At 47.0% G+C, this 13,267-nt stretch overlaps 1 protein-coding gene across 2 annotated transcripts in view; it reads right to left on the bottom strand.

The window, feature by feature from the left end:
• The window catches only part of LOC140736282 (DENN domain-containing protein 3-like), a 132,428-nt gene that overhangs the window by 49,808 nt on the left and 69,353 nt on the right, over positions 1–13,267 (bottom strand). For both annotated transcript variants that reach the window (XM_073062241.1, XM_073062242.1), the window contains exon 9: positions 1,244–1,356. In XM_073062241.1, the coding sequence (XP_072918342.1) occupies positions 1,244–1,356 (113 nt within the window). The remainder of the gene's footprint in view (positions 1–1,243; positions 1,357–13,267) is intronic.

Below are 13,267 nucleotides of genomic sequence, written 5' to 3'. Positions count from 1 at the left end.
GACACAGGGCAAAGGTCAGCAGATAGCAGGGAGGGCAGAGGCCAGCTGAGCCCAATCAGTGAAGTGCAGGGGTCAGCAGGCAGCGAAACAAACTGAGGTCATGTGTTTGGGCCCAGCACTCTGTCGTGGGGTTAGAGGCCAGTTTGTGTGGGTGGGTGGGAGGGAGGAAAGGGACTTGTTTTCTTTTCAAATCTTTTTATTATTATTATTATTATTATTATTATTATCATTATTATTATTCAAAAATACACAGGTACATCGAAGTAACAACACTTACAATGCCTCAAAAAAATTACTTAAAGATTGAAAGTTTTTGTGAATAAAAAAAACCCTACTAAGCAAGAAAAGTGAGAAAAAAAAGAACCCATTAGAGCTCAACCCCGGAGCCATGCGTCATACAGAAAGCTTCTAAAAATAAACATCAAACTGCCAACAAGAAGAAAAAATATATCAAAACAAAATTTACACTTAGATCGTGGAGGAAATCTATCAGTTAACTGCAGGGTCCTGATGAACTGCAGGAAGATGTGGAGGATTGTCTGGTTAACTGACAGTTAACTGAAAGGGGCTTGTTTTGCTGTTGTGTTCTGTGTTGTTCTGCCAAGCACCGAGCACATACTCTGTTGGTACCGGAATGTGTGATGACATAGGATGCCCCCAGCAACCCAAGGTTGTGTCGGTTGTTGGTATAAATGTTGCATTTCATCCTTTGTTTCGATGGACATGTGAGTGGGGTTCTGAATCAAAGGTGGAGATGCGTGGCTTAGCAAATGCCCAGTGCAATAGCTCCTACCCAGTGCACAGAAGCAGCTCTCCGTCTCAAACCGGTGAGCTTGTTAGTGCTGTAAACTTCCAGCCATAACTGTTTTTGAGTCTGGTGGTCCTGGCACGGATACGACACCGCAAAGACATACTGAATCGGTAGTTTGATAGTTCTCTGAGTGATTGAGGGGTAGGATCTGGGGGGAGTTGATGGACAGTGGCAAGAATTAATTGATCCATTTGGGTGGTTGAGGATCTGCACGAACTTGATGGGCCAAAGGGCCAGTTCTCTGCTGTCTGACTCTCTGAATACAATAGTGATGGGTAACAACACGGAGATGCCTCTGGGTCACAGAGAGGCTCCAGAGATCTGAGCACAGGGAACCAGGTGGATAGGTGCCAATTCAGGATTCAAGACTGTTTAATGTCATTTCCAGTACACACTGTATGTCTGTGATGGCAGGTAGGCCGGACCTCTTACCTGGTGAGGAACTGGTCTACGATGGCGGTGGGTAGTGGGGGGATTTCCACCTCCTTGCACTGGGTGGTCAGTATCCTGCCATTGTCAATGTCCACCACAACCAGCTCCTCCACCTATGGCAGGGAAGAGAGAGGAGTCAGTGATGCAAGGCGAGAGGAGATGAGGAACAGAGTGCACAGCCTCAGAATAGAAGGACGTCTATTTAGAACAGAGATCAGGAGGAATTTCTTTAGCCCGAGGGTGGTGAATCTGTGAGACTCATCGTCACAGAGAACTGGAAAGGTCAAGTCATTGGGTATATTTACAATGGAGGTTGATAGGTTCGTGATTAGTCAGGGTGTCAAAGGTTACAGGGAGAAATCAGGAGAATGGGGCTGAGAGGAAATCAGCCACGATGGAATGGTGGAACAGACTTGATGAGCCAAATGGCAAAATTCTGCTCCTATGTGTTATTGTCAAACAGCAGCCAGCACCATGCTCTCAGCCCCAGGCAGCCCTCCACGTGAAAAGGAAGGATTGGGAATGTCAGACGGGAAAATTCCCTAGACCTGGTATCCTGGGGAGCAGTAGGTGATGGTGGGAGCAGGGCGGCCATTTTGCCCCTTGACCACAACGGTAAGTGACCTGGAGCTCAGCTCCCTGTACAGTAACTCTCTCCAAGTGGCCTGTGAGGGCATTAACAGGAAGAAAAATAGAGTCAAACAACTTGAATTAGGAGCAGGAATCAGAATGGAATGGTGGTGTAAGAGAGAGGAGGGAGAGAGGGAGGGAAGAGGAGGGAGAGAGAGGGAAAGAAAGAAAGAGAGGGGAGGGGTAGAAACGGGTGGAGAGAAAGGGGGGAGATGGGGAGAGGGGAAGAGAGGGGAGAGAGGGGGGAGACGGGGGAGAGTGGGGGAGAGAATGGGGGAGAGGAAGCAAGAGTGTGACTTCACACTGCCCGGCAACTGTGCTACTGAATGCAAGTGTGGGGCTTGTTCACTCGCTGTGGTCAGGAGAGGGTGGCATTGAGTGAGAGCTGAGAAATGGGCTGAGTGAGAGGTCATAGCCACATCCCGTCCGCTCCAAGATATCTCCCCACCCCCAGTGTACCTAACAGAAGCTCCACCACACACACACCCTCACCCCCAGTCCCAGGGAGCTCACACTGTGGGAGGGGCTGTACCGAGGGAGAGTCACACTGGAACAGATCTCGGAAAAAGTTATTTATTCAGGAAATAATCCCCGAAGAACGGTAATGAAGACTGAAGGTGTAGAAGAGAGGTGAATCAACTTTGCAGAGGACTGCAGCAGTTTTCTTCATGAAAGAAAGCTGTTGTGCCGAATTTGCTGAGTCTGTGTTTGGGCCTTGGCACCAACAGTGTCTGGGCAGCCAAAATTCATGTCTCCAACTTTTACTGGGAGCTGGGAGAATTTCTCCGGCTGTTAATATCCGTAACACCCCCCACCCTGGAGCACTTGGCCCAGCCTTATCAAGAGTTTTGCGGCAAATCCTTGGACTATCGCTCGGACAGAGGACATTGGAGGGTACCGGGTACCCAGAGACAGACCAGCGCACCGGGAGAGTCAGCGCTGGCGTTTCATCGCAAGATGAAGCCACACTCAGGTTGGAGGAACAACACCTTATATACTGGCTGGGTAGCCTCCAACCTGATGGCATGAATATTGATTTCTCTAACTTCTGTTAATGACCCTCCTCCCCTTCTTACCCCATCTCTGATATATTTAGTTTTTTTCCCCTTCATCTTTTTTCTCTCTCTTTCTGCCCATCACTCTGCCTGTTCTCCATCTCCCTCTGGTGCTCCCCTCCCCCTTTCTTTCTCCCTAGGCCTCCCGTCCCATGATCCTTTCCCTTCTCCAGCTCGGTATTCCTTTTGCCAATCACCTTTCCAGCTCTCAGCTTCACCCCACCCCCTCCGATCTTCTCCTATCACCCCTCCCCCTCCTACTTTCAAATCTCTTACTATCTTTCCTTTCAGTTGGTCCTGACAAAGGGTCTCGGCCCAAAACATCAACAGTGCTTCTCCCTGTAGATGCTGCCTGGCCTGCTGCGTTCCACCAGCATTTTGTGTGTGTTGCTTGAATTTCCAGCATCCTCAGATTTCCTCGTGTTTGCTAATTCCTACTTGCCCGCTCTGTAAGGAAGACTTTGCAATGCCATCCACAATTTCATTTCCCTCCACCCCAGCATGCCCAGGTATCCATGCAAATCTGATTTCACAACCCACCTTCCCTACTCTAAACAAAACTAAGAGAATGTCAATAACTATGTCGGGATGAGCTTTTGATTTATTCCCTTTTATAGCCTCTAAGGCGGCAGCGGAATCCGAACAGATGATAACCCTGCATGGTCGACAGTCTTCTATCCACCATAAGGCCCAGAGGATTGCTAATAATTCTGCTGCAAAGACAGACACGCCATCTGAAACCCGGTGACCAATCTCAACTCCAAGTTGAGACATGTACATCTCAAATCCTGCCTTACTGCTCTCTGGGTCCGCTGAGCCATCAGTAAAAATCTTCAAATAAGATCCCCATTTATTATTTAAATATTCATTTAAGATCGACGCTGTTGAAATTGCCCTGCTTCCTTGAAGCTGAAAAAGGAGGAATAGGTCGACTTCTGGTTCTGGCAAAAGCCAAAAAGGAATGGGTGGCAAGCAAATTTGGTCACTATGTCTTCCTCAATCAGTTTCGATTTCACAGCCCAGTTGCTAACCAAATCTAAAAATGGATATCTTTTAATTTTACTTTGACGTTCCAATGTCTCCAGCAAAAGACATTTTGATGGACAGCTGTGATTGAAGCCATTTAGTTTTACCCAATACTGCAGGCCCAACTTAATTTGTCTTAAATGTAGAGGCACTTCTCCCATCTCCACACAGATGTTGTTCTGAAAGCTCCACAGCAGAGTCTAAGTGCTTTGGACTGCATAGTGTCTAATTTTTCAAGCACTGCTGTAGCAGCAGAACCATAAGCAATACAACCATAATCAATTACTGATCTAATCATAGCTAGATATATTAAGTACATAGTTTCCCGCCCTGGTCCCCAGTCACATCCAACAATACTTCTCATAACATTTAAAACTTTCTCACACCTTCCGATTATTTTATCTATATGAACCATCCAAGTAAGTCTTTCATCAAACCAGACACCTAAAAACTTGAATACCTTGACTTTTCTAATGGAGAATCATAGAGACACAATTCACAATCAGGAATCTTTCTTCTAAAGCCAAAAATCATATATTTGGACTTAGGAGCAGAAATCCTGAAACCCCATTTATTTGCCCAGTTTTCAACTGACCTTAAAGTCTTTTGTACCTGCTTTAATATATACTTGATGTTTCTTCCTCTTTTCCAGATTGCACCATTGTCTGCAAACAGCGATTTGCCAAATCCTGTCCCTACCTGGTCAAAGATATCGTTTATCATGACATTAAAAAGAACTGGACTAATGACGCTTCCTTGAGGGGTACCATTATCTATTTTAACTGACTTGGAGCTTGTTCCACCTATTCTTACTTGAATTGCCCTTTCCTTAAGAAAATCTTTGATCTAATTAAACATTCTACCTCTAATTCCCGCATCATAGAGTTTGATTAATAAACCATCCTTCCTTAGTGAGTCATATGCTCTTTCAATATCTAGAAATACACTTACCATTACTTCTCTATTTTGAAACACCTTTTTAATATCATGATCTAAAAGGGCAAGATTCCATTGTTGATCTTCCAGTTCTAAAACCATTTTGATAGGCAGCAAAATGTCCCTTATTTTCTAAAAAATAAACAAGTCTGTTGGTGACCATTCATTCCATAGTTTTACAAAGCACTGATGTTAAAGCTATAGGCCGATACGAACTACGACTAGATGCGTCTTTACCTGGCTTTAAAACTGGAACTACCACCGCATGCTTCCATTCTACTGGTAATTTTCCTTCTTTCCACACTGAACTAAACCAGGCTAGCATTTCTATTAATACAGAGTCATCTAAATACCTAAGCAATTCATAACACAGTCCATCCCTACCAGAAGTGTTTGAACCTGATTGGACAGCTTCCTGCATTTCCTGAAAGGAGAAAAACAAATTTATGGAGCTGTTACCATCGAAGCTCCTGTCCAATTTCCAACTTTCTTTTAACATAATTTCCTTTCTCAAATCACCTGGCTCTCCAGAACTGTGTAACGCTTGGAACAGCTCTACAAATTTATCTCCTTCCAGCAAAGCTGGGATAGATGTTTTCTATATATCCCTGACGTTCTGTGAATGATCATCCATAGCTGCTTTATAGGTGTCTCAGGGCCCAGGGTTCCACAAAATCTTCTCCAACTATCCCTCTTTGCATTTTTAATTACTCTCCTTGCTACTGCTCTTTCCTTTTTATACTCCATAACATTATCTAACACTGGATACTTTCTTAATTTCCTGTCAGCTCTATTTTTGTTTCTTACTGCTATATCACAATTTTTATTCCACCACGGAACTAATGCTCGAGCCTTAGGAACATTCCGTAGTGGAATAATCAACTGAGCAACGTTATGAATTATAGAACAGAGGGATTCATTCCACTCGTCTATGGAGCCCTCGCTGTCAGTCTCTTGTATTATATCCACAGCTTTCTCCTGGTACTCATCCCAATGGGCCAATGAAAAATTATACCTAGCAGCCCTCTCCTCAACTTCTATTTTCAAATTTCTACCAAATCTACATAATATAGGATAGTAATCACTTCCTAGTGTGTATCTGTCCATAACATCCCATTCCCCAACCCTGGTTAAGTTGGAGGAAGTGATTGATAAGTCTAAGTGACTACAAAAGTATTCTTTACAATATTAAATCTCGTAGGCTTTCCGTTGTTTAGAAGTGCCATGTTGTATTTATCTAGAAACTCCTCTACTACCGCTCCGTTACTATCTTTACTTTCACTACCCCACATAGGATTATGGGCATTGAAATTTCCAACCCAGATTACTGGGGATCTTACCCTATTCATAATTTCATCAAAATCTGATAACATCATCATATTACATGGATTATAAAAGTTAATCAAAGTTGTTTGACCACGAGAGCTCCAAATCTCCACAGCCACAATTTCAAGGTTAGATTTAAAGTCAAGTCTCCTAAACTGAAGTCCTATTTTTATGTAAGTTGCACACCCTCCACTAGATTTACTCATTCTGTCAGCTCTCAAACTATCATAACCAGGGATCACAAAATCTAAATGAGGCTTTAACCATGTCTCCTGTATACAGATCAAATCAGGCTTATCTTTAAAAGTTCCAACAAATCTTTTTAATTCTTGCCCATTTGCAATTAAACTTCTTGCATTCCATTGCAAAATTAAAAACATCCAAATACTTATTATCGGCCTCTTCATCCACATAAAGCTCGTTCATACTCTCTGACCCCAACAACTGGTAAGTATTCAGTGATTGTTTGTCCGTCATATTTTTCTGATAAACCTGTTTCATATCAAGGAATCCCTCTGCAGCTCCAACAACTACTTTTATCATATCCAACCTCTTGGTTGTAGTTTTAGCCCCGACCAGTACATCAACAACCGATGCCTAAAAAGACTCTTTAGTCATCAACAACATGTCTGAAGGAACCATAGTTGGAGAACGTGGAATGTGCTGACTCCCCATTATTCCAATCTTTACTTATCCTTTGCTCTATCAACTTTCTTTACTGCCTCAGCATATATTTTTTGTTGGTTACCAACAACCTGAATCTGCTTTGCCTTGATAAAATACATCATCTGATGGCTGCTACATGGTCCCCTCCATAGTTACTGCATTTCGGTGCTGCTGCCTTACACGCTTTAATATCATGGTCCTCTCCACATTTCACACATCTTCTTTTACCTCGACACAAACCAGCAATGTGTCCAAATCTCTGGCAATTATAAAAGCGCAAGGAAGGTCTAATATGGCAGGCTGTGACCAGTGGGGTACCGCAAGGTTTGGTGCTGGGACCTGTTAGGGTTAATGTTAGGGTTAATTCGAGACTGCCATTACAGGTCAGGAGTGGCTCACGTAATATTAGGAGACCGGAATGCGAGGGAGGGGGGGAAGCGAAACTGGGGATTCCGCTACACCGAAACTACTAGTGTCACGCGATTCAGTAAACAAAAGAAACAGGTAACTCGTGAGTGTATGGCATCGGGCCAATAAGATGGACACAAGTGCCCGATATTACCTAATATGTAGCGGGGGGTTGTGCTGGGGGGAAAAGGGGTATAAATAAGAGCAGATTGTAAGGGGAAGACGGAACGCGCCTTCTCCAGCGACTCCGTGGATTCGCTGTGCCTGTTACGAATTCTGCAATAAACCCAAGTTTTGTAATATTCCGGTGTTGGTTGTCTCTCTTCCTAAATGAACACAGGACAGAATTTCAAGCCCAACAGACCGCAGCTGTTTACAATATACATTAATGATTTAGATGAAGGGATTAAAAGTAACATTAGCAAATTTGCTGATGACACAAAGCTGGGTGGCAGTGTGAAATGTCAGGAAGATGTTATGAGAATGCAGGGCGACTTGGACAGGTTGGGTGGGTGGGCAAATGTATGGCAGATGCAGTTTAATGCGGATAAATGTGAGGTTATCCACTTTGGTGGCAAGAACAGGAAGGCAGATTACTATCTAAATGGAGTCAAGTTAGGAAAAGGGGAAGTACAACGAGATCTAGGTGTTCTTGTACATCAGTCAATGAAAGCAAGCATGCAGGTACAGCAGGCAGTGAAGAAAGCTAATGGCATGCTGGCCTTTATAACAAGAGGAATTGAGTATAGGAGTAAAGAGGTCCTTCTGCAGCTGTACAGGGCCCTGGTGAGACCCCACCTGGAGTATTGTGTGCAGTTTTGGTCTCCAAATTTGAGGAAGGACATTCTTGCTATTGAGGGAGTGCAGCGTAGGTTCACAAGGTTAATTCCCGGAATGGCGGAACTGTCATATGTTGAACGATTGGAGCGACTGGGCTTGTATACACTGGAATTTAGAAGGATGAGAGGGGATCTGATTGAGACATATAAGATTATTAAGGGATTGGACATGCAGGAGGCAGGAAGCATGTTCCCGCTGATGGGTGAGTCCAGAACTAGAGGCCACAGTTTAAGAATAAGGGGTAGGTCATTTAGAACAGAGATGCGGAAAAACTTTTTCACCCAGAGAGTGGTGGATATGTGGAATGCTCTGCCCCAGAAGGCAGTGGAGGCCAAGTCTCTGGATGCATTCAAGAGAGAGTTAGATAGAGCTCTCATAGATAGTGGGGTCAAGGGATATGGGGAGAGGGCAGGAACAGGGTACTGATTGTGTATGATCAGCCATGATCACAGTGAATGGTGGTGCTGGCTAGAAGGGCCAAATGGCCTACTCCTGCACCTATTGTCTATTGTCTAATATATTCTCTATCTTGATAAGACATGCTCCCAAGGTAGACTCTAGTTGGAAGAACATCACCTGCAAAAACCAGTAGGTCAGGAGAATCCCAATAACCTCCTTCTCTCGATTTTAATCACTTGGCTTCAATCACTCAACCACCTTTAATATTATCCAAAATTTCCTTTTCAGTTATGCAGACCAAATACCATACATTACCCCCCTAACTCCCTTCCTTTCTTTCGGAGTAATACACTCCACTTTCATAACCAATTTTCCCACCGTTTTAGCACTGTTATATTGGTCAACATCTTTGCAACAAATTTTCAGCAATCCATTATACAAAACCTTGGCCTGGAATCCTTTACCTATTTGGTTCTCTGATGCTGCTGCCACTTTCAAAGGATTAAGGGCTCTAAATCCTCCTTCTTCCTTCATTTAATTTTATACAGAACTACAAATTCCTCCAAGTCACCCATTTTCCTCAATTTGTTGTTCCCTATTACATCGGGTCTTTCACTTGATGCACCTCTTTTTTGACTTCTGGAGTATTCCACAGTCTCCCACCCTCCTCCTTCAATCTCAACCCTCCCTCCCCCCTTTGCAGCCATAGGCTATAAACTAACCCTTTTAAACTACTAGGCTGAATAAAGGGGAAGAAAATAAATTAATAAAATAAGTAAAATTAAACAAACTGGCCAACCAAAAGTCAAGGGAAACCACCACTGATCGAACATCAAAACAATACTTCCCCTCATCACCCGTTATGGACACGGAAGCATTTTTCACAGCGTTTGATTTCTGACTGTGTGGGGCTTTAATGTGGTGGGCTGCAGCTCTAAAATGGGGGGGGGGGGGACCTAGTTCCTCACACAAAGGAACTCAGCAAACCAGGCAGCAGCTACAGATAAAAGTACAGTCGACAGCTCGGCCCAAAATGTCGACTGTACTTTCTCCCCATAGAAGCTGCCTGGCCTGCTGAGTTCCTCCAGCATTTTGTGTGTGTCACTCAGATTTCCAGCATCTACAGATTCTCTCTTGTTTGTGGAACCTAGTCCCTAACAGGAGATGTAGCTTGTGGTGAAGGAACTCCTTTCAGACTGAAAAAACGTGCTTTGTGCTATCAGGAGACCCCCGAGGGCAAGGCAGAAGTCACCTCTCATGGCTGTGTCTGTGGGTGTGGTTGAAGGTGTGACTGGGTTCGGTGAAATACACCAAGAGTCCCTTTTCTACTCACGGTTCGCCAGAGGGGTGCCCCTGGCCCGGTACTAGGGGCATAAGTGTGGAAGGGGTCTCGGTGTGTTACGAACGTGCCACAACTCTGAGGGGCCGAAGGGTACAAAGTAGCCCCCTCCTTTTGAATCGCAAGATCGCTATTAATTCGGGTCTGGGACCCAGGAAATGAGAGAGAGACGTCCAGAATACACAAGGCTTGGAATGTGTCCTGGCCTCAGCAAGGCGGAACCATTGATAACGACTATTGTCTCTTGGAGACGGAATTGTGTATTGAGTACTGTACAATTCATTGAAGCCCTCAGGGAATGACCAGAGTGGGCTGGTTGAGGGATTGCATCATCCCAACCTGATTGACATCTGAGACCCCATGAGTAAGGATAAAAGAGGGTCTGGGGGAACAACCCCTTCAGACGCATCAGGAGAAATGCTAGAAATCCCATGACAGCGTTTAATAGCGACAGCCAGTGGGGCTCGCGTGCGTCCTTTTCCCTTGCCTGGGAATTGGCGGGCTCGCCACGGAAGAACGGCTTTGGCTAAAGAAGAGGCCACACCAACGGAACTCTTGAAGGTTCGACATCATTAAAAGGAAAAGCTGGCAAGTTTCTAAAAATCTCTCTCTTGACTCCAACCAAAGGCTGCAGCCTGAATGAACTGAGTGACTTTTATATTTCCATCGGACAATACATTATCCCCTAGACAACGATAGAGCTTATTTCTTGTTGATTATTACTATACCCGCACTTTTAGATTTAGTATTGACGACGTGTATTATCTGTATGTTTGCATTGATATTATTTTTGTGTCTTTTTACTAATAAATACTGTTAAAAATATTATCATCAAACTTCAACGGACCTCTCTATCTTTGCTGGTAAGTGACCCAGTTACGGGGTTTGTAACAGGTGCCAATAGAGCCAACCCTGCACAGAAACGTGCACGTTCACCTCCCTCAGCTGCGCTTTTTGGGTGAGGTGATGTTGCTGGCCCCTGGGCACCGCTCTAGCCAGATAGAGGTGGCTTTGGGCACATGTGTACCTCCATCGTGAGCTATTCCCGGAGCTGAAATGGCCGGGGAATGCTGAGGGGGCTTCCGTGTGTGGCAAAAAGCAGCTTTACCGGATCCGCTTGGCCGTGGTGTGATGTCTGCAAGGAGTTTGGGCACATCGCCCCAATTGCTCTGGCACTCCCTCTCTCTCTCCCTTCCCCTGTTGTCCCTCCTGACCCGGTGGCAGAGGCTGAGGTAAGGGGCAGGAGGAAGAAAATTCTCCAGGCCTCTCCGCCGCAGGAGGCGGAGCCAGGGCCTTGCGCTCGTCCCTGTAGCTCAGAGCTGGAGAGGCCGGGAGGGACAATGTGGTGATGACAGCTGAGATTTCCTCCGAAATGGAAATAGGGGACCGGGTGAGGGGGAAGATTTATCCCAGCAAAAGGCTACATGCTTGGGGCACGTCTCCCTGGAGCAGGAAGATGGTCCCATTACTCGGGGGCCATCAGAGGAAAGAGACTTAGACTGGCCGGGACTGTGTCCCCTTAGCCTGTAGCCTCAGGTTTGATGGGTGACCCTGCCAAACAGGGGGTGTCTAAAGCAGAGTGGAGTGACGTGCTGGGAGTGCGCGTCCGCCGATGGGATGGTTACTGATGCAGGTGAATGTGAATTACTTTTGGCAGGGTCAACTGTGCGGTCAGTCTCTGGGATTGTAGACTCCACAGAGCAAAGTTCCCTTCAGAAGGTCAACGGGCCCCAGGGTCTGATGCGACCCGAGTACTCCTGGGTCAACGTCCTCACCGAATGAGCGGAGTGCCAGGGTGCCGAGAAATGTGGAGTTTGTGACTCCTCCACGTGTTACCCCAGGGGTGACTGACCATGGAGACCTGGGTGCAGAGATGGACAAGCAAAGGTGGCTCAAGCCCTTTAGGAAATTGTGGAGGCCGACAGATGCCTAATCCCGGGGTGGGAGGCACATTGAAGAGCAGGGTCAAGCCCTGGCCCACACCATAAACAGGCTCTGGGTGTTGCTGACGATCTGGGGAGCGGAGTCTCCCCTGGCTCCGAACCTGAGGCAGGAGCCACGCCTGTAGTGGGGTTTCTCATCGAGGCTGTTTCCAGTAGTGGGGTGACTGTGTGGGATTGGGACAGTGAGGGTGAGGACTGGGGTGATTCTGTGTGGGATTGGGACAGTGAGGGTGAGGACTGGGGAGAGTGTGTGGGAACGGGACAGTGAGGGTGAGGACTGGGGTGAGTGTGTGGGAACGGGACAGTGAGGGTGAGGACTGGGGTGAGTGTGTGGGAATGGGACAGTGAGGGTGAGGACTGGGGAGAGTGTGTGGGAACGGGACAGTGAGGATGAAGACTGGGGTGAGTGTGTGGGAACGGGACAGTGAGGATGAGGACTGGGGTGAGTGTGGGAACGGGACAGTGAGGGCGAGGACTGGGGTGAGTGTGGGATTGGGACAGTGAGGGTGAGGACTGGGGTGAGTGTGTGGGATTGGGACAGTGAGGGTGAGGACTGGGGTGACTGTGTGGGAACGGGACAGTAAGGGTGAGGACTGGGGAGAGTGTGTGGGAACGGGACAGTGAGGGTGAGGACTGGGGTGACTGTGTGGGAATGGGACAGTGAGGGTGAGGACTGGGGTGACTGTGTGGGAATGGGACAGTGAGGGTGAGGACTGGGGAGAGTGTGTGGGATTGGGACAGTGAGGGTGAGGACTGGGGTGACTGTGTGGGAACGGGACAGTGAGGGTGAGGACTGGGGTGAGTGTGTGGGAACGGGACAGTGAGGGTGAGGACTGGGGAGAGTGTGTGGGAACGGGACAGTAAGGGTGAGGACTGGGGAGAGTGTGTGGGAACGGGACAATGAGGGTGAGGACTGGGGTGAGTGTGGGAATGGGACAGTGAGGGTGAGGACTGGGGAGAGTGTGTGGGATTGGGACAGTGAGGGTGAGGACTGGGGTGACTGTGTGGGAACGGGACAGTGAGGGTGAGGACTGGGGTGAGTGTGTGGGAACGGGACAGTGAGGGTGAGGACTGGGGAGAGTGTGTGGGAACGGGACAGTAAGGGTGAGGACTGGGGAGAGTGTGGGGGAACGGGACAGTGAGGATGAGGACTGGGGTGAGTGTGGGAACGGGACAATGAGGGTGAGGACTGGGGTGAGTGTGGGAACGGGACAGTGAGGGTGAGGACTGGGGAGAGTGTGTGGGAACGGGACAGTAAGGGTGAGGACTGGGGAGAGTGTGTGGGAACGGGACAATGAGGGTGAGGACTGGGGTGAGTGTGGGAACGGGACAGTGAAGGTGAGGACTGGGGTGAGTGTGTGTGTTTGAATAACATTTGGTACATTTGTTAAAAAATGGGGCAGTATGGATGGAGGTTCAGTCTGTGAGTATGGTATCGATGCAAGTCTCTGGTTAT

The sequence above is a fragment of the Hemitrygon akajei genome, chromosome 11, assembly GCF_048418815.1.
Source record: "Hemitrygon akajei chromosome 11, sHemAka1.3, whole genome shotgun sequence".
NCBI classification, from domain to species: Eukaryota; Metazoa; Chordata; class Chondrichthyes; order Myliobatiformes; family Dasyatidae; genus Hemitrygon; species Hemitrygon akajei.
The sequence above is the reverse complement of the archived record's forward strand: the minus strand, read 5'-3'. Positions and strand labels throughout refer to the sequence as shown.